This window comes from Oryzias latipes, chromosome 11, assembly GCF_053564925.1.
Source record: "Oryzias latipes strain Hd-rR chromosome 11, Olatipes_Hd-rR_3.1".
Classification (NCBI taxonomy): Eukaryota; Metazoa; Chordata; class Actinopteri; order Beloniformes; family Adrianichthyidae; genus Oryzias; species Oryzias latipes.
Window position 1 is genome coordinate 3274611 of NC_136247.1, and position 20013 is coordinate 3294623.

The window sequence follows — 20013 nt, forward strand, 5'->3', positions numbered from 1 at the left end:
TCCACTATGATTGAAGTCAGTATTATAACTCTGTTCTAACTTTAGGGATAACGCAACAGGACAGTTTGAGGCTGACTCCACTCCACTCTCAGCCCAGATTTGAAGAATGGAGAGAGAAAAAACGGGGGGGGTTATTGAAATTCCACAGAAAGTTCTGTGGAGATTTTTCTCCTCATGATCCAGACTGAAGGGAGTAAGGTGTCTGAGTGCTAAAAGGACACTAGCATCATAGCTAATAAGGATAAAGTATCAGCATCTATCCTGATGAAACATTCATTGTAAATCCCATCAGCAGGACACTGTTCACTGGATTCAATGCCAACTGCATTCTACAACTGTTGCATTTCTTAAGCCAGTAATTTTTGAAGACTGAAGGCAATAAACCTAGAGGAGCCATGCTAAAGCTAACACGCTAACACCGACCGGTACCTATACCCGGTACAGAATCAAAGATGGGCGGGGCTTTCTGTCACCTGTGTGGAAGCTGGAGAAAGTCTAAGGGTGCATTCGATTGGCTGAAAGCGAGCAGGCCTGCTTTGGTGATGAGTTTGATTGACAGATTCATTGGCCAATGGTGGCATTAGTTGACCTGCAGCATGAAGGGAGTCTCAATATTCACCGCAGAGAAATCTCTCACTAATGTGGGGAGATTCACAAATGAGAGCAGGTTTGTGAATGCACATTCTAGAATATCCACAAACTGTGAGTTCATGTTACAAGTGTACTTAAAAATGATGTTTGTGAAGCATTTATTCTGCATGTCTGAAAAAATCTATTGTGTTTTTGTGAAACATAATCATGCACATTTGTGAGAAGCACTTATTGTGCATGTGTGAAACAACGTGTGTGTTTGTGAAACACAACGTGTGCATTTCCAAATGAATATTGCACGAATTTGTGAATCAGAGCGTGTGTATTTGTGAAAGGGGTTGTGTGCATTTCTGATGATTGAGACTGAATGAACTCCATACTAGACACGCCTAACGGCTCATCCAGTCATTCAACTAAAGCCAGGCAGCAGTCTCTATAGGAAAATGGACTCTTACTTTAGATCAACAGCTTCACAACTTGATCATTACTAGGCATGGACAATGATGACAGTATTTTGTAACAAATGTTGTGGCAAAAAATATCCCCATTTCTCACCGTCATCTTCAGGGAAGGAGCTGAATTATTGACTTTGTTTTACTTTAAAATTTTGTTTTGGTTTGTTGGGAATGCTATAAAAAATTTAGTTGATCAAAGAAAAAAAAAGGCTAAACTACTCTAAATTTACCCAAAAAAAACCTTCAACTACACTGGTGGATAGTTCCCAGTTTGCCATGCGACAAGTTGATGTATTTGTTAGCTGGGATAGGCTCCAGCAACCCAATGAAGGATGAATGAATGACGTTTTTAAAACATTTTAGCAGCAGGAAAACTGACTCTTAATGACAGCTGTCAATAATTAACATCATTTATGTTTTTATTCTAAAAAGGTGAACAATAAATTTGAATATGTATTTTAAAACAGCTAATCAAATCCTATAATTGACTGTCTTTCTGACAAATTTCTGTCTGACTTTAACAAAGGACTTTTATTTCCAAAATGAAACGGCCCACTTTGTTCGGGTTAGGTCAGTGGTTCTACAGAACATAGTATAAATTGGGCCCAAGTATATTCTTCAGAATTCAATAAAACGGATTGTGGCCAAATAACTGGCTGTTAAACCACATGATGGGAGATCAGACGGTGAACGTGTCAAATGTGTTTTGACGGTGACCGCTGCACTGCAGCTACATTCAGTCCTTTAGCAGAGGAGGACTTCATCATCTCCTAATGTCCTCCATAGGACAGAAAAGACTGGGAGGAAGTATTGCACCGTTATTGCTTTAGCATTTAGAGGCTCCTGTCTGAGGTCCAGCTAGCTAAATGATCTGCTTTTAGAACTTGATAACACCGCTCATCCGGACCGTGAGCCAAAAAGGTTTTCCACAGCAGGCGACGGCGCTGCCCAACGTTCCTCTCTGGGTTCTGAAAATCTCTTATTCTCTTAATCTTTTATTTTCTGCATATGCGGTTTCTTCCGCCTGCACCCACCCGAACCTCGAGTGTTCAGAAAGCGATGCCAGGACCGTCCCATCAGCAGCAGCTGACCTCACCCCTGCAGGGGAACTCTCTCTCGCTTCATCCAGACGTTCCTGTTCCCTCTAAAGTCACAGCCTTTGGTGTGTGGAGACAAACACGCGGCCTTCCTCCTTCACGTCATACACATCTAAGCTTTTCTCTATTCCACAGACAATCCTGATCTCCGTCAGAGAAACGATGACCGAGTGAGGATTTCCTGTCATGGACGTTAAGAGGACGCAGAAATGTTTCTGCTGTCAATCTTCCACTGACCTGCTGTCCGTACTGCATGCCTCCCATGGCGCCTGGCGTGCGACTCTGTATCCCCATGGGGTATCTCTGAGGGGCCGGGGGCCCGTAGCCCTGCCCCGCGTAGGAGCCGCCCTGCTGCGGTCCGGGCCCCGAGGCGGGCCCTTGCTGCTGCGAGGGATAGGGGTTAGGTCCTCCGTACGGCTGTCCGCGGATCTTCCCGAGCTGGTCCATTGGGCCCGGCGGCTGGAGGGAAAAAGAGGGTCAGTTGGACACGACTGTGAGCTGAGAGCCTGCAGAGCAGTTCCTGCAACAGGAGCCCACCCAACATGAAACCTTCCGGGAGCAGAAGAGCCGTTTCAGAAGTTCCTCAAGTCAAAGACGGGATGGTGAGAAACGGCTGGCAGGTATGCCAGGAGTGGGAACATGGAAGAAGTTCCTTATCTTACTGTTATGTGCATCGGTTTTATCCAACAGCCGGAAAAGAGACCGTACTTCTGAGAGGAGGATCTAGTCATGTGACCTGTGAGTGTAGTTTGCCTTCATGTGTTTTTAGTTCTGCATTTGGTATCATGTAAACAGGATATGACATCATCCAACATTTCCCTTAAAAACAGTGTGATGCAACATCACCAATGCCGCGCAGGTATGAGGACACGCCCACTGAGACTATTTGAGCTCTGTGATTGGAAGACCGCCTCTGTGACCTGGCATGACTTTTCTAAATGAAAAAAGAAAGTGTTCACAACATCATGACATAATGCAGAGCTGCATGCAGACACGCCAGTGTCAGCATAGTCTGCAGAAAGTTCCACCAACTTCCTGGTGTTTACAGGAAGCGCCAGACCAAAGGACGAGTGGCGCTCGCTGACGTGAACACGGGAGACGCTGCTTTCACGCCCACTCAGTTTAATCGCCGTCTCCCCCAGAGTTCAACAGTTCTGATGAAGAGCCAAACACGCAGAGCGACTCCGCAGCTGAAGCTCAGATCCATCTCCAAAGAAGGAAACGACAAAACATCTCAGACTTTGAAAACACCACAATGCTTGGATTGGCTGGATGAACAGTTTTTCACTATTTTGAGGTAACTTTTCTTTTTCTTTAGCGCCGAGTCAACATTTAACAAGATAGCAAACGCAAAGGAAGTAGTTCACTAAAATAAAAGCAAGTATGTAAAAAAGTAAATAAAAGGGGAGGAGCAGGTGAAGCCCCCCCCCCCCCCAATTTTCCCTCCTTCAAGACTTTCCACGCTCTTTAAGTAAAGCTTCATAGGTCTATATCATGTAAATCAATTATTGTTTATAAAAGAATATATATATATATATATATAAACATATATAAATATTTATCCCAAAAAAACGGTAGTGATATTTTGATCCTTTCATGCATCTCTGATTATTCCTCTACTAGCCCCCCCAATCCACAAAACCATTGGGTCCTCACATGGTGACATCACAAAGTGAGGACCAGCCCCTTATAGGAAGAGTCTGCACTGCCAGCTCCGCCCCCAGGCTAACACACACGCCCACTTTCTCAGCCGAGCTAGCGGTGATCGGCTGAACACTTTCCTTTTACGAGCAAAATACCTTTGCAAAAATTTGGATGTGGTTTGTTTTCGAGGGAGAATGGAGATGCGCTGCCGAGGCCGAATCTACGATGACGTCATGAAATGGGCGGCACCCACACAGAGAGAAAGGCGGCACCCTTAGAGATTGAGTGGGAAAATGAGCTGAGAAAATAACTCCCATTTCATTTAAAAAATCCTTCCTTTAGTGTGCCAAAGGTGATATATTATTGTATCTATGGCTATAGTTTAGTCTGAAAGGCTTAAGAAAAGCCTGATATCGGCCCTTTAACAAAGCAGCAAATTAAGTGAAGTATTAGACAAAAAGACAGAAACGGATGCTGACTGAAATGATTCTGGACATTGAGAGTAAAGATGCTCTCACAAAATCTAGTCTGACTTTAAACCGTGATCACATGTAGGCGAGACACGGAACAGCTTGTTAGCCTAGCATGATAGCATCCTAGTACTTAGCATGGTAGCATTAGTGTGTAACCACACCGCTGGCTCCAAATCAACACTTTTATGAAACGCTCTGTTGCTGCTGTGAGTCCAGCAGGTTCATCCTCAGGTTCTGTCTGGATCCTGTTCTAAATCCTCACACGTTCTGCTGCTTCATCAGCTGAAACTGAAGCTACACGGAGGAACCAGCAGAGGTTAAGCACCCCCCCTCAGGTCTTTACTCCCAACAACGGAAGGGCAAGAAAGCAGAGAGCTGGGAAAATAAAACCTTCATTTTCCCAAAAATACATCGTCCAAAACAACCAAATCCAATGACGCAAGACAAGAGGCAGAGGAGGGAAACACTGCTCTGGATTTAGTATCCGACGGGAAAGAGAGAAAAGTTGGCCGAGGATGAATGAGTGAGACCTGAGCATCCGGCAGGAGTGTTTCCCACTGCTGCAGGAGGGGCTGGAGGGGCAGGAGGGGCAGGAGGGGCTGGAGGTCGGAGCATCCCAGGAAAAGTCTCAGCTTTCACACCACAACGGCGTCCCCACACGTCACCATCCTGGCAGCTGCAGCAGCAACATGTGGGCCGCCGCAGGAGCAGCAGGTTCTGGCCTGCTGACCCCCCCCAACCCCCCCAGCACACACTCCTTCCCACGGTTATTAATCTGTGACTGTGTTTTTCCTGGCCTCCTCCTTGGTTCAGGGAGACAAGCGCCGGGGCTATTTATAGGCAGCGAGACGAGAGGGCAGCGTGCCGAAAAAAGAAGCAGGTCCCAGCTGCACGGCGGTTTGAACCCTGGCCAGCCCGCTCTTCCTGGGCTTTCATGAAGCAGCAGGCTTTGGCACTCGCTGAATGACAGCACTGCAACCAGAGGAGGTTGGCTGGGGGGGGGGGGGGGGGGGGGGGGGGGGGGGGGGGGGGGGGGGGGTGGGGGGTGGGGGGCTCAGCGGGGAGGCTGTGTGTGCTGCTGTGTCTGTGGATGCTGGAGATGACTATAAGTGGCGGGGCAGGTTGGGGGGGGTTGTCAACAGTTTGGTCATCCAAAATGACGACATATTCCACTCCAGATTTTCCTCCCAGCCTCCCCCCTGCCACCCTTTCCTGAAAGTATGACTGTGTCCATGTGTTTGCGTGGGAAGAAGGGTGTGGGGGGGGGGTTGCTATGCTCCCTCAGGTCATTACCAACGGCACCATGGGGGCAAGACGGGGCGAGCATGGATAAGCAATCTCCTGTGACCTGAGTGTCCCTAACCTCAGTCTGGAAGGAAGGAGCCCCCCCACACACACACACCTGAAAACATGCCAAACACACCGGGGGGGGGGGGGGGGGGGGGGGGGGTAGCTGAGGGGTCTGGTCTGCCTCACAAGTCTGTGGACTCCAAGGCGGGTTTCCCCACCAGAGTACCAGATCCAGTCAACTTCAGCCGGACAGTCCAGATTCCACTGGGTTCTGGATTTCATTTAATGTTGATTTTCTATTCAAAAGCAATTTGATTCAGTCCTAAAAAACTTTTCTCACAGACAAGAGAATTAAGAGGAACAGAGAGGACATTTTCATGACAAATGATGTATTCTGACATTAAGAAATGAACTGAAAACTAAGAAACTCGCTTATTAAATGCTATGAAATGATGGACTATATGAGCATTGATGGATTCTACATCAATCATTGGATCATTTAAAGTGACTGACTTCTGATGTTTGGCTCCGGGTCCAGCCCAGTTTACCCTCCAAATAGGAGGCCCATCAGAGGGGAGCAGGTCTGCTGGAGACCTCACCTGGATCAAGAGACGGGACCGGAAGTGCTCTTCTTCGTGTACACGATGTAGCAGCTTCCTTCATGCTACAACATCGTCACCAGAACGCAGTGAAAGCAGAAGAACCAGATCCTGAAGTCCTGGTCACATGCATCTGCATGGGGGGGTTGACCCCTACAGGGGCAGATGGGCACAGGTGTGTTTTGCAGTTCCCTTAACCTGAAAGGACGGCCCTAAAATAGAGCTAAGTCTAAGGCTGTGTCCGAATTCCACCCTGACCCCCTAACTACTACAAAACTAGACAGTGCCCCGGATTCTAAAAGCAACTCGGACACCATGCTCACGACTTTGTTTTTTAAAGGCGGATATGATGTCATCAATTTCACAAAGTTACGATCGTATTGATATGAGTGTTTTGTGACGATTATTTATGAGTCCTCTGTCTTCTGAAGATAAAAACGTTGATAGTTTGTTAAAAAATATACACTAAATACATTTTTTGGGGGGGGTTCCCGACGCAGTTGTCCTAAGGTTAAGGACAGTCATATGGTTCTAGATGAAATTTCAGACGCAACAAGGAGGCCGGTAGCACATACATCCAACAGGCCTAAGATGGATCATACACCCACACAGCACACACTGTACTGCACCCTCCCCAATGACCCCACCCACTTCAGGGCTTTGACCACAGAAAATCCACACATTCAACCAGAGGAGTGAAAACTGACCAGTAACCGTCTGATCCTGTACACCAGCTTCTCTGAAGAAAGCTTCAGAGGGAAAATAAAAATGGCCGGTAGGCCTGCACAGTACACCGCAAATTTATCGTAATCGCAATATCAAGCTGTGTGATATGCATATTGCAAAAGACAGCAAAAATTGCAATTAATGGTCACCTTAAATGTGCTAAAACAATCTTATGGCAACTTGAAGCATTTAACGAAACAAACAAATCCCTTCACGTTGTTGACCAATCAGATGGAGGCCTATTATGTCAGATGTTCACCTCCTATGTCAATGAGGGTCATTTGGAGTATAATTTTTAAACGGTTGCAATTAAATGGTAATGATGTTTTTGGTTGTTTTGCTCTTTGTTTATATACCGCAAATTATATCGTTGTCGCAATATTAATCACCAATACCGCATATCACAAGTTTTCCTCATATAGTGCAGCCCTAATTTACTGCCTACAATGGAGTGTAAACCCACCCAGGGCGAACCCCACCTTTGCCTGATAGTGGCTGGGATAGGCTCCAGCAACCCCAAAAGGTACTCAGCAGGTTTAGAAGATGGATGGACGGACGGATGGATGGACAGATGGGTAGGTAGAACATGGGATTCTATGGAGCGTCTACATCATCATCCAAAAGTAGGCGGTACCTAGCGAAAGTTCACTGCCCGTGACTGAAGTAGTCGCCAGCTACTTTCTGATGACAAGGAAACGTTTTATTTAGTACCTCACAGTACATCATCTGTGTATGATGTAATAATACACTCACTCTGAAATAGATTCTGTTCTTGTTTACTTGATTGGCACAGTCAGAGACTGTCTCGCCAGCTGCAAACAGCGAGGAGAAATCAGAGGGCTACTCACCATTTTAATCTGTTGGTAAACGTCAGAACATCTGATGAGTCCAACTCAAAGTGGAATCAGCACTTTTTCTGGACTTCTAACCAGCAAACACACTTCTCTGATGGAGGGTTCTGCTGTGACGCCAACTCCAACTGGATTCTCCTCTTTCACCATGAGTCAGAAAGAACTGAATGAGTGTGAGGAGTAACATGAGGAGCTGGGAGTTCCCGACACACTCAGAGGTTAGCCAAGGTTTAGTTTGAGACTGCAGGAACGATGAGTTCAAGAGCAGCAGCTGAGGCCGGGAATTCAGCCTGTCATCCTCTTAGGATGTCGTCTACAGAACAGGAGACCTTTGAATCAAGAATAATAAAAGCCTGTGTATGATGTAATTCCAGAAGACATAGATAAACAAGCACAATTAGCATATGGCTAATCTGCATAGAGGAGAGCAGCATGATCCTGGCAGGAGGCTGATCTGAAGGGTTGTGTCATGGGTACTGCACAAGGCTGGGGGTTTGTAAGATGTGTGTGGGGGGCCACATCTGAGCACACAGATCAACCAGAGAGGACAGACTGCAAGTGGCGCTCTGATCATCTTTTGATCCGTTTTAGAAAGCGTCTCCTTATAATGACGCTGTTTTCAGCCAAAATCAAAAACCTGTGTTGTTTTTCTTGTTTCAGGAGTTCATTAGAAATTCACCTCTGAGTTGTGGACAGGACCGTTAAGGCTGCTCCCATTTCCCATGATCACTTTGTTAACCCTTTCTCCCGCTGGCTTACAATCCCTCACACCCCCAACATAACACCAGCTAAACCAAAATGGCAGCAATATCAGAGCTATTTGTGTGACAGTGGATGCATCAGAATGGAGCAGAGCAGGGAGCTGTAGTGGGCTCTACCTCACACCTACAAGCTTTTCCCAACAGTATTTTTTGTCTGCTCCTGATTCACAAGGAATATTTCAATAAAGAAATATTCATAAATTTGATTTTAAGCCTAATTTTCTGTACATTTGTCCTCCATCCTGAGAAAAATGCCACAAGGACATGTTAAAAAGACTAAAAAGAGCGTTTCCTTTGGAGGGGCTCTCTGAACAGCCAGTCAGTTCAACAGCCCCATGGACCTGCTTCCTATCAGCTTCCATTTAAAGTGGAGAGCACAGAAGTTCAGGAGTTCCTCAGCCACCATCACTCCTCCATCGTCCAGCGGATGCACTCAGACAGGGTTTCTATGTTTGGAATCATTTGAACAAATCCCCCTTTAAAGGATCCTTACATGATTACACTACATAAAGTAAAGGAACTACAAGAGAAGAGTAAATGTCAGGGCAGGGGAGCCTGGGCCTTCAGGTGCCTCCATCTTCAGTCACACCAGCACAGATGTTCCACCTGCTGAGTTTTTTCACACTCAGGCCCAAGTGGAAACCTCACACTCAAATGACGACAAAAACAATGACGTAAACAAACACGCATCCATGCCAGCTAAGTGGAAGAGGGGAGAACGCTGCTGAAGGGGAAAATTCCTTCCTGGAAGCGAGCAGGTGGAGGTTTTCCTTCCTGAAGTGCTGTTGGCGTTTCACCAGGTAAAGGTAAACCTCCACAGCAGCACACACGCCTGCTTTCACAGAGCCTACAGGCCTGATATGATCATCACGTGACAGCAACAGGAGAAAATCTCATTTTGATTCTGTCAGTCAGCAGCTCCTGCTTTTCTTTCATCACAGACTTTCCACAGAAGCCCTCCTGAAATGGTCAGGATTCCCACTGAAATCAGCTGAAACTGCTGCCTGCCGTGCTAAATGTTAACTGGTAATGACTAGTGACAGACATGCAGCTTCGCCTGATGAACGTCACGTCTTTGGCTGTCAGCAGCTGCAAAGCTGCAGTCTGCATCAGTCAGACCTTCAGAAGTGCTTTAGCTGCTGTGAACGGTCAAAGACGGATGTGGGAAAGAAGCGCCGGAACTGAACACGCAAGGCGACCTCCAACGTCAATCACGACTTTCACCTCACGAAGTCCCCATCCGATCTTAAAACCTTTTTTTTTTTCGACGACATAGTGTCTGCAGAGCAGCAAGACTAGAAATGTACCTCTGAGTTGTGGGCGGGACTGTTGGCGTGGAGCTTCCCGTCACCCATGTGTTTACAGACGTTCTCCAGCTGGCTTATAGCCTCTTAAACCCTCCCCACCCGACAGATTGGCCCGCCGATTATAGCACCCAAGTCACACCTCCAAGCTTTTTCAAGTGCATTTTTCCGTCTGCTCCTGGTTCACAAGGATTTGAACAAAGACATGCGCAGTCATGCAATTCTGAGGTTCATTTTCGTTACACATGAGAAAAATGCCATTTTCATTGGAGTCTGTCTTTAAGGTATCTGAGAAACTTCTGCATCTACCTGCGTGACAGAAAGCTCCTCCCCTTTCCGCTCCACTCATGCCAGCTCTGAGTTTCTGTGCTGGAGCACACCGCCTCCCTGCAGGCCACTTTCCTGCTGGAGCTTCACATGAACCGTTCTCTGCTCCACAGACACTCTGACTGTCCTCTGGCAGCTCCAACTGCTGTGGACCAACCAAGTGAACACTGGTGTGGATCACTGCAGCAGGGATGCAGGCGCAGGTCACAGCAGAGCAGAGGTGGAGGGGAAGTAAAGAAATAAACCAGAGAAAAAAGTGAGAATCGAGAATAAGTTGAGCAGACGCTAAGTGACGAGGCAGAAGATCTGATCTCCACAGAGGAAGAGCAGCTGCTGGAACTGTGGATGGGCGAGAAAACCAAACTACCGCACTTTTCATTATCTCCATTGAGGCAGCATCTCCCCAAATAAAGAAAGTGCTCCCAAAGTAAAGTAAGATGTGATGCTGGGAGTCTGAGAGGCTGATGGGTGTCATTCTGAGGAGCAGCAGCTGTGAAGACCATCCCTGTGGAAAGAGCCTGACTGGCAATTTGGTGTTGAGCTTTCCCTCCACAGACTGACTGCCAGCTGTCAACCCGTCAGGACAAACTTAGATTTCCAGCAGACAGAGGATGAGACATTTCTCTGCACTCGTAGTCATCATCGCGTCTAAAGCTCTGCGTCTCTGTTCGGCTTTTTCCTTCACCGCGGGAGTCATGTGACCAAAACATATCAGATAGCAGCGAGGTAGTTAAACGTCTCAAATGACCCGCCAAGAGCCGTGTGCAGGTCAGTACCTGAGGAGTGAATGCCCCGACCACACCCAATGACCCTTGACCCTCACAGAGGGGTCAAGCCGTTCCGTTTCTCTGGGAAATCCCGTTACACGTCAGAGGTTTTGGCAGCGCCTCACAAAAGACCAGCGCAGTAAAGCCGCCTGTGAGCGCGGAGAGTCGCAGGTGAAGCTCGGGTGGGTCACACCGGCAGCACCTCCCCAGCTCTGAGCAGGTGCTGACCCCCCAGCTGGCGCGGTCTGGAGGGACTGGTTCTGGCCGAGCCTTAAACGGCCTCAGTCAGGGTCCACTTCCACTGGGGATCCAACGGTTCACTTTCTCCACGACCGGGTTCTAACCTCCACTTTTGGGTCACGGTTTTGTTTCAGTTCAATAAATAATTCCTGTTTTAATGAACAACAAAGAAAAGAAAAATTCAGATAAATATTGTTTTTATTTGCCAAGACATACGGCAAGAGTTTGAGGGCCAACATCCAAACCAAACTACATTTACAAGAACACTCGCAAAATCACTAAATAAATGTCTTAACTTTAAGTAGGGTTGTCAAATTATCGCCCTAATCGTGATCAATTAATTACAGACAAATTAGCATGTTATTTTGTAATCGCATTTGTAATCAATAACTATGTTAGGATCTCAAATGTGAAAAACAAAAGCTCCAACAGTTTACTTACATGGAGCTTTTATCTGAAGTCTACATCACTGTCAGTGCACATCTAGGTGTCTGTGTACCGCCGCGTTTATGCTGTGACATCATCAATGTGCGACATCTTAGTCCCCTACTGAACGAATGCAAACAAGCCCACATGTATTGTCTGTAATGTGAGGGATAAAGTCTGACCTGGTGTTTGTTATCATGAATGAATGGGGTAGGCGGAGGGCTGACAACAGCAGACTGTAGAATAAGGTATGCCAACATATATACTATGGGATTAATAACTAGGTTGTGGACAATCAGTTTGGGATTCCTTAGGGTTAAGATTAATAATCGCACATAAAATTAATCGCATGACTGCGCTCACTTTAAGAGAAAGAAATTACGACAAAGTAGCAAAAAAAAAAATCTTTTTTCTCATGAATTTACGACTTTATTCTCGTAAATGAATTTCTATTTTTAATTTTTATGGTGACCCTAATACTCTGTAACCTTTCAGTTGCCTTAACTAAGCCTGGAGTGGTGTCTAAATCAATGACTAACAAATCCTTAAATTTAGCACAATTTCAAGGCAAACATCAGCAAACCCCAGCAGTAGGAAACAACCGTTCACCCGCTCCACCATCGGGTTCAATGGTGTAACACACGGAGAATCCCACCATGATACAAGTCATCTGGGATTTGAACACATTTGAGAAAAACTTGGACAGATTTTAGGAACACACAGCATGACTGCACTGGTGGAAAACACCACCATTTAAGGACAAACACGTCCAAAATGGGATTTTTCAAAGCTCACTTGTGATGTGCTTTGTTTCAAAGCTGTTGGTTTTCTTCAGAAAGCATCATCCACTGCCTCTGAGTATCAACAACTGCACACATTTAAAGGTTAACCACTTTACTCCAAACAAACACAAGCGCCATACGTCATGTAAATAAGTCTGTGGTCCTGCACAGGCTCAGGGAAGGATATTACTATGCTAATCTGCCGCATTTTAGAAGGTAAATGTCAGAGGAAATGAATGACTTTAACATTCCAGCATGCACTGATGCAACAGCCCAAGCCTGACATTTGTCCACTAGGAGCTCCTTTTTCCCACAGTTCCAAACGCCGCGCAAACACGCCATTTTTCAGACGGAGGCATTTCCACCTCTGAGGTGCACCCGGGGTGCAGAGACGCTGAGCGCAAAAGTAAAAGGTCTGATTTAGGAAACCACCCAAAACAGCAACAACCCAACAGAAGCTGGCGTGAAACCGCGACTCCGTTTGTGGCTGTCAGCGGGATGCAGGAGGCTGATGTTGTCACGGAGACGGATGGTGGCGACACGTGGAGTACGAGCAGGTCACACACACACACAACTGCCACACTTTGTACACAAACACACACAGCTGTCAGGGCAGACGGAGATCATTCACAAAAACCCCCCTCCCTCCCCTGGGTATCACTGACACCATTCTCCCCGACACACACACAAACACACACAGTTGCCAGGAGGCAGCGTGCTGTCCATGTGGCTTTTGGAGAATCATTACTCAGCATTGAAGACGAAGACGCCGGGAGGGAACTTCCTCCTCAGTCCTGAACAAAGCTGCACGCTTTTGCTCAGAGGTGAGCGCCCTTTTCACAACAACAGTTCAGAATCTTCTCCGTTTGGGCCAAACATCCAGACAAGTCAAACAACGCGTCTTCATCTCAGGCCTAACGCCTACATCTCAGGCCTAGCGCCTACATCTCAGGCCTAGCGCCTACATCTCAGGCCTAGCGCCTACATCTCAGGCCTAGCGCCTACATCTCAGGCCTAACGCCTACATCTCAGGCCTAGCGCCTACATCTCAGGCCTAGCGCCTACATCTCAGGCCTAGCGCCTACATCTCAGGCCTAGCGCCTACATCTCAGGCCTAGCGCCTACATCTCAGGCCTAGCGCCTACATCTCAGGCCTAGCGCCTACATCTCAGGCCTAACGCCTACATCTCAGGCCTAGCGCCTACATCTCAGGCCTAGCGCCTACATCTCAGGCCTAGCGCCTACATCTCAGGCCTAGCGCCTACATCTCAGGCCTAGCGCCTACATCTCAGGCCTAGCGCCTTCATATCAGATATAGCATCTTCATCAGCCAGAAGAACATTCAGACACTGACTCAGAAGTTGTTAACGAGCCGAAACCATGTAGGCTAAGTGGACAAAACCTCCAGTTTAAGGTCTGACTCCTCCCCCATGAACGCATATATATACCAGCTCTTAGACCAGCTAATTCAGAATTCAAAAGAGAAAACGTCTTCTAACTTTAAAAAACCAAGTCCAGATGACATCCCCTAATCCTACTACAATATAGTGATCACCACATAACTTCAGATACATGAACAAACAGCAGAACAACTAAATACATCATTTCCATTTCACTGCAACAGAGTCAACATCAATCAAGTTGTTCTCCAAATGACCCTCGTCTACATAGGAGGCAAACATCTAACATAAAGCTCCATCTGATTGGTCAGTGATGTAAAGGCCTCCATCCATTGGTCAAATGCAGAAAGGGATTTTTTGGATTTGTCAAATACTCCAAGCTGCCAGAAGATTGTTTTAACACATTTAAGTAACAATTTATCACAATTTTCTCCGTCTACTGGGATATTGCACAGCTGGATATCGCGTTGTGATGAAAAAGATCGATGGATTTTTGAAAATTCATCTGTGTGGGGGAAAACAAATCAGTTTTGACTGACCAACAAGAAGAAAAACGAAAGAAGAAAAGGAACGGACACAAAGGAAGTGACGGGTTAGAGGCTTGACCAGACAAATATGACACCAATGAAATCACGTCAGCTTAGAAGGAAGGAAAAACATCAATCTGCAAACCAGATTCATTCACAGCTTTACAGAAACTGTTCATGCTGCTCTGAAGACACGGACGTCCAGGGTCTGTCTAGTTTACTTTAGCTATAAGCTATATTCTAATAAGTTCATTATGAGTTCTGATTCTATGTTTTTGTACAATTATTGGTGTGAAGCCCGTTCAAAAACCTGTGTTGTGATATCAGGCTATGTAAAGAAGAATTAAATTGGTCTACGTGTTCAAACGCCACGCTATATCAACACTAACTGGTACGGAAATCATCTTTGACTAAAGGCCCGTACACACCAGGACGAATATTCGCCAGGCGTTATTCGCCAGCGTTATTCGCCACGTCTTTTGTGTTCACACCCAGGCGATTTTCGCTGACGATGAGCCGAGCGAACATGCAATTTCATTCCCTGGCATTAGATGGCGCTTAATGTAAACAGAAATACTCCTGTACACAAGGTGGCGCTGCGCAACTTTACGATTCTTAAAGTCGCTTTTCACTCAGAAGAAGAGAGCAAGTATTTACGCGCTTGTCAGAATCAAACAAAGAAAACATGAATATTTCAAGCATCAGTTGCTCCAACTGGTGCTTGGTTCGGGGATGTTTTAGAATGTCCGTCATTATTTCTTTGCGGCAGTGTAGACGCTACTTGGCGTCTATCTTCTTCGCTGGTATGTGTGCTCAGCAAGGCAGTTTTGTGTTTGAGCGCCCCCAAGTTGTGTTTTACCGTAACTTCAGAAGCTCCAGACACGTGTGCAAAAGCGCAATTCTCATTGGTCGAATAGATTTCGACGCGACGCGTCGAAAAAAAAAAACGAACCCGAGGCGTTTTTTTTTTTGACGCTTTGGCGCGTGGCGTTTTTTCGCGTCGGTGTGCACACTCTCACTGGTGCCCTTTGTTTAGTCACGAGGCGTTAAACGTCGGCGAAAATCGCCGGCGAAATTCGTCCCGGTGTGAACGGGCCTTAAGTCAAAATATATATATATAAAAATGATGATCCCATGTGCATGATAGGGCTGCAAAGACCGCTAGCAGAAATACTGTGGGACGTAAATAAAAAGATAAATAATGAAGCTTTACAGTCTAAAATGCATTTCCCTGGTCAACAAAACAAAGATTAGATTGAAAGAACCACCCCAAATAAAGTTGTTTTTGCTGTTCTGAACATTTTCTTGTGGTATTTTCCTGATGATGAAAGACATATACAAAAAAAAAATTAAGATTAAATTTGCATTTGAGTATTTTTCATTCAAATCACAGTGAATCAGAAGCAGACGAAAACATTGCAGTTGGAAAAAGATTGTAGCAGCTCTACAATGGCAAACCATAAGCTCCCTGCTTTGCTCCATTCTGATCATCCACTGTCAAACTAACAGATCCATGAACGTCTTAGTTTTCCTGGTCTGAGCTGGAATCTGGATCAGAACTGGACGGCTGGATAGATCTGATACATATATTTCTGTTGGACCTGCAATCTTAGGTTGTGGTTGTGAGGGGCTGTAAGCTATCGTCAACCGAGGGACGATGGGAAATGGTGGCAGGCGTGCTCCACATCAACAGTCATCAGTCACATTCTAATGAACTGCTGCTGCTCTGCGTCCTAGAAAACAACACAGGACTTGGATTTAGGCTAAAAACGCCATCATCGTGATTAAAAGCCCCCTGGGAACGCTTTCACAACACATCCAAAGAACATCGGAGTGGGACTTCAAAAAAAATGCACACTGCAGGTTTATGGAGTGGCCGTGTGTGTTAGCCTGGGGGCGGTTCCTCACTTTGTGATGTCACAATGTGAGAACCCGCTCGTTTTCGTGGGTTGGAAGGGGCTGGTGCTCAGATTGCAGGTTTTCAGAGGAATACTCAGAAATGCGTGAACGGATCTAAATACCACTTTGGGGATGTTTGTCGTGAGGAATTCACACTAGAAAACTTTAAAAAAAAGTTAATTTTGCAGAAGAAACGGTGCTCAGTTTTAGGCCAGGCTTGGCAGAGTTGTTCCACAGAGGATGAATACTCAACAGCTTTTGTCATCTGAAGTGCTTTACAGAGTTCAGTTAACTTGTTAGCATGTTGTTTATGCTAAGATCCGTATTACTGTTGTTTTTTTATGCTAATGTACTACACCACTTCCTGTTCGGACCTATAATATTCTGAACATGTTTGCCGCTGTTCGAGCACAGATGTAAAGCTGCATTTTCTAAACATAAGCAGCAGCTCTGTGTGTAACAGGGATTTTAAAAAATGGAATTAAAGAGTCAAAGTTATGACACCGCCTTTCTGGAGTGTGACCATAACACGCCATCAAGCTTGGCGTGGAGTGAAAACATCTGCACATGTGGCCGTTATCTGGAGGAGAGGGATGCGGGTGATCACCGTTGACATGGAAACCCGGCGTGGACGCTAATTAGGCTATTGAAAAGCTGCAGGAAGCTCCAGGAAAAGATCCGTGTACTCGGCCGGCTTGCTTGTAAACATGACTGCAGCGAGCGTGACTCTCACGTGCTAGAAACCCTAGGCTGCCTCCACCTCTGATCTGGAAACAGTGCAAACACAGCTGTGCAACCCAGCTACCAGACCACACCTACTTTGTAGGCTGAACCAGAATCAGCCGCCTGGAGGAGCCCCGCACGCCACGAGAAAACACCGTAACACCAAAAATGAGACTTCAGGTGTTGACGGTCAGCAGTGAGAAAGTCCAGGAACCACGTGAAGACGTCCTGTAGCCTCTCAGATGCAACACGGAGGATCCACAGCAGGAAAGGCAGCATGCAAATTACTGCAGTGGGAGGAAGTGAGCAAACTGTCCTCACAAACGGCTGCAAGGAGTCCAACTGAAGACCAACTTAGGATCTGAACTGAGAGCAACCATTTCACTCCTCCTGATCATGTGACCTCAGTGGAGTTTGTAGATAATATAAGAACGTGTTTAGAATATCTCAATGTTTGATTTTTTTTAAAGGCCTGAAAAGCCAGAAGATGCTGCTTGGAGGCGCACGTCGGGGCAGGAGGGCTGTTTTTCTGCAGCCTGCCATTAGCAGCAATTATAAATGGCCGAGAGCGGAGGAGCAGGGAGCCAATCAGAAGGCGGCTCGCGCGTCAACCTAAGACCAACTGTCTCCTGGCTCTGACAGCAGCGCCTTACCTCCATGATTCAAATCCCTCAGCTAACCTGCGCGTTTCCGCTGCAGCTGTAAACACAACCAGAACCGAGCCGAACCCCCCCGCCCATAAACACAGAGGGCCTCACAACCGCCCCCCCCGCGAAGACGCTTTTCCAGCGGACTTTTCTCGTGATAATGCAAATGTTAACGGCTCGTCATTTGCATCTCGGCTATACGGCGCTGACAGCCGTCTGTGTGCGCGCGCGCGTCCATGCGGGCGGCTCGTGGAGGTGCGGACGCTCCGGAACGAGGCCCACACTGATCCTCCGCTCCGAGCCGCAGCCCGGTCGGACTCGCGCCCCGCACCAAGCACCCGCGGGCCGCAGCCTCGGCACGTGAAAAAGGGCGCGTGAACACGGTGAACGCGGCGGTGTCGGTTTGAAACACACAGGCAGCCATTTTAGAGTTCTGGCTGCATTCACAATGGCTGGTCCTGCGCGGCCCTGCTGCTCGGCCTCCTCTGCGGCTGCAGCTCAGCTTTACCTGGTTCCGGTTTGGCGGCTGTCCGGTGTTCCCCGGGCTCATGGGGGGCGGGTGGTGGCCCCTCTGCGGCCAGCTCGGATGGACCCCGCTGTACGGAGGCCCGCTCACATCCCCCGCTGCCTTGCTGGGCCCTTCCTGGTTGTTGTAGTCCCCCTGCGGGTAGTTGGGATAGCTCCTGGCGGAGCTGGGGGAGGTCAGGAGCTGGTTGAGGGTCGGCGTGGACGTGGGCTGCGGGGTTCCGATGTTATACCTCTGGTTATTATAGGATGCAGCCATAGCCGCCGTGGCTCCCGACGGCTGCTGCTTGCCTGACTGCCCCCCGGCCGCCGGAGGCTGGCTGCCGCGCGGGGAATTCATGCCCCCGTAGCCCTGGCCCTGGTACGAAGTCCTGCCCGCGAACGGGCTGTAGTTGTTGTAGCTGTTGGGGTAGCCGTGTTCGTGGGAGTTCGGGGGGTACGGCTCCATCACGCCCGGCCCCGGTGCAGCTGCCATGCCAGGGCTTTGTTGTCCGCCATGTTGATGAAAAGGGGCCCGGCTGTAGGGCTGGTTGTAAGCGTAGGGAGGTGGAGGGAAGGGGCCCTGGTGGTGGTGGCCCATTCCGGGGTGGGCATTCCCCTCCAGTCCGCCCGCATCGTTCTGGTTGCTGCCGTTGTTGTTGACCCGGGCTAAAGTCCCGTTCTTCATGTCGGGATCCCCTCCTCCACCAGCCTCGGCCCCGTCCTGCAGCTCCTTCTGCCGCGGGGAGCCTCCGTCGGCTCCCGCGTCCTTATTTTCATGCTGCTTCTCGCCCGGTACCGACTCGTCCTGCGCGTCCCGGTCCGGCTTTTTGAGTTCGGAAGGCGGGCTGGTGTTGAGAGTGGCGACCTGCGCGGCCATGATTCCCGGTGTGTCGGTCCTCCTCCGGTGTGTCAGCGCGGCGCCTCACTCGCAGACGAACTCCGGACAACCATGGAAAATAAATACGATTATTTCAGCAACGACGTCCCCGCCGTCCCGGTTCATCCCCCCGCTGCCCTCCTCCCGGACCGATCTCCGGTAATCCACCGCGGCTCCGGTAAAGTTGAACTCGGAGGGAAAGTTTTTACAAAAAAGCGGCATAAATGTGGAGCGGGGACGTGAAATTACCGACACGGGTCGGTTTGCGCGTGTGTGTGCGCGCGCGGGTGTTTGTTCAGGGGGGGCTTCTGTTACAGAACGGCAGCGCAAACTCGAAATCAACCGGACCAGCACGAGGCTCCGCGAGACACAGCCATCTTACCGACCTGCCGCGAGGAACCGAAATCCCGGCGCGGATCGCAGCGACGGCTGGATCCGGATCCCGTCCGCGTGCTTACGTCAGAGGGGCAGGGGCGTGTCCAGGACGGGCTAACGGCGGGCGCAGCTTCAGGAGGGTTTAGAAAACCTAAAAGGACGTGAAATCAGAACATTTCTGCTGGGTTTCCGGCGGATTGTGAGCCGTATGAATCTGTTTTGTCATAACTCTTGTTTCTACGCATCTGGACCACACACACACACACACACACACTGCACAGTGGAGCAGTGATGAGCACTCTTCCTCACAGCAACAAGGCCCCTGGTTCAAGTCCTGGCTGGGGGACCAGAACACCAATGGGGGACCTTTCTGCATGTTCTCCCCATGCATGCATGGGTTTTCTCTGGCTTCCTCACACCGTCCATAAACATGCTTCACATGTTCATTGGTGACTCTAAATTGTCCCCAGCTGTAAATGTGAGTGGGTGATTGTGGACCTGCGACAGACGGGCGACCTGTCCAGACCTGGCCTTCACTGACAAGTGGCCGGGATAGGCTCCAGCAGCCCCGTGACCCCAAAAACGGACAAAAAATATATATGCACACCTAAACCACCTGACGAAGCCCATCAACCCGCTTATACCATGGTCACTTACAAAAGAAAGAAATATCCAATCATTTTTTAGTACTTTATTTATTTTTTGGTTTAAGTCACTTTTTTCAC

The 20013-nt window shown here is 48.0% G+C and overlaps 1 protein-coding gene across 3 annotated transcripts in view; it reads right to left on the reverse strand.

Moving 5' to 3' along the window:
- Positions 1–19422, reverse strand: part of arid1ab (AT-rich interactive domain 1Ab) — a 45909-nt gene extending 26487 nt beyond the window's left edge. The window contains exons 1-2 of one of the 3 annotated variants that reach the window (XM_078954536.1): positions 19300–19422; positions 2381–2602 (exon numbers count right to left, since the gene is read on the reverse strand). In XM_078954536.1, coding sequence (XP_078810662.1) covers positions 2381–2590 — 210 coding nt within the window. In that variant the 5' untranslated portion in view covers positions 2591–2602; positions 19300–19422. Of the gene's footprint in view, positions 1–2380; positions 2603–18037 lie in introns of all 3 variants that reach the window. The other 2 variants (XM_023960240.2, XM_023960241.2) reach the window with 2 other exon arrangements.
- Between the last annotated feature and the right edge of the window lie 591 nt (positions 19423–20013).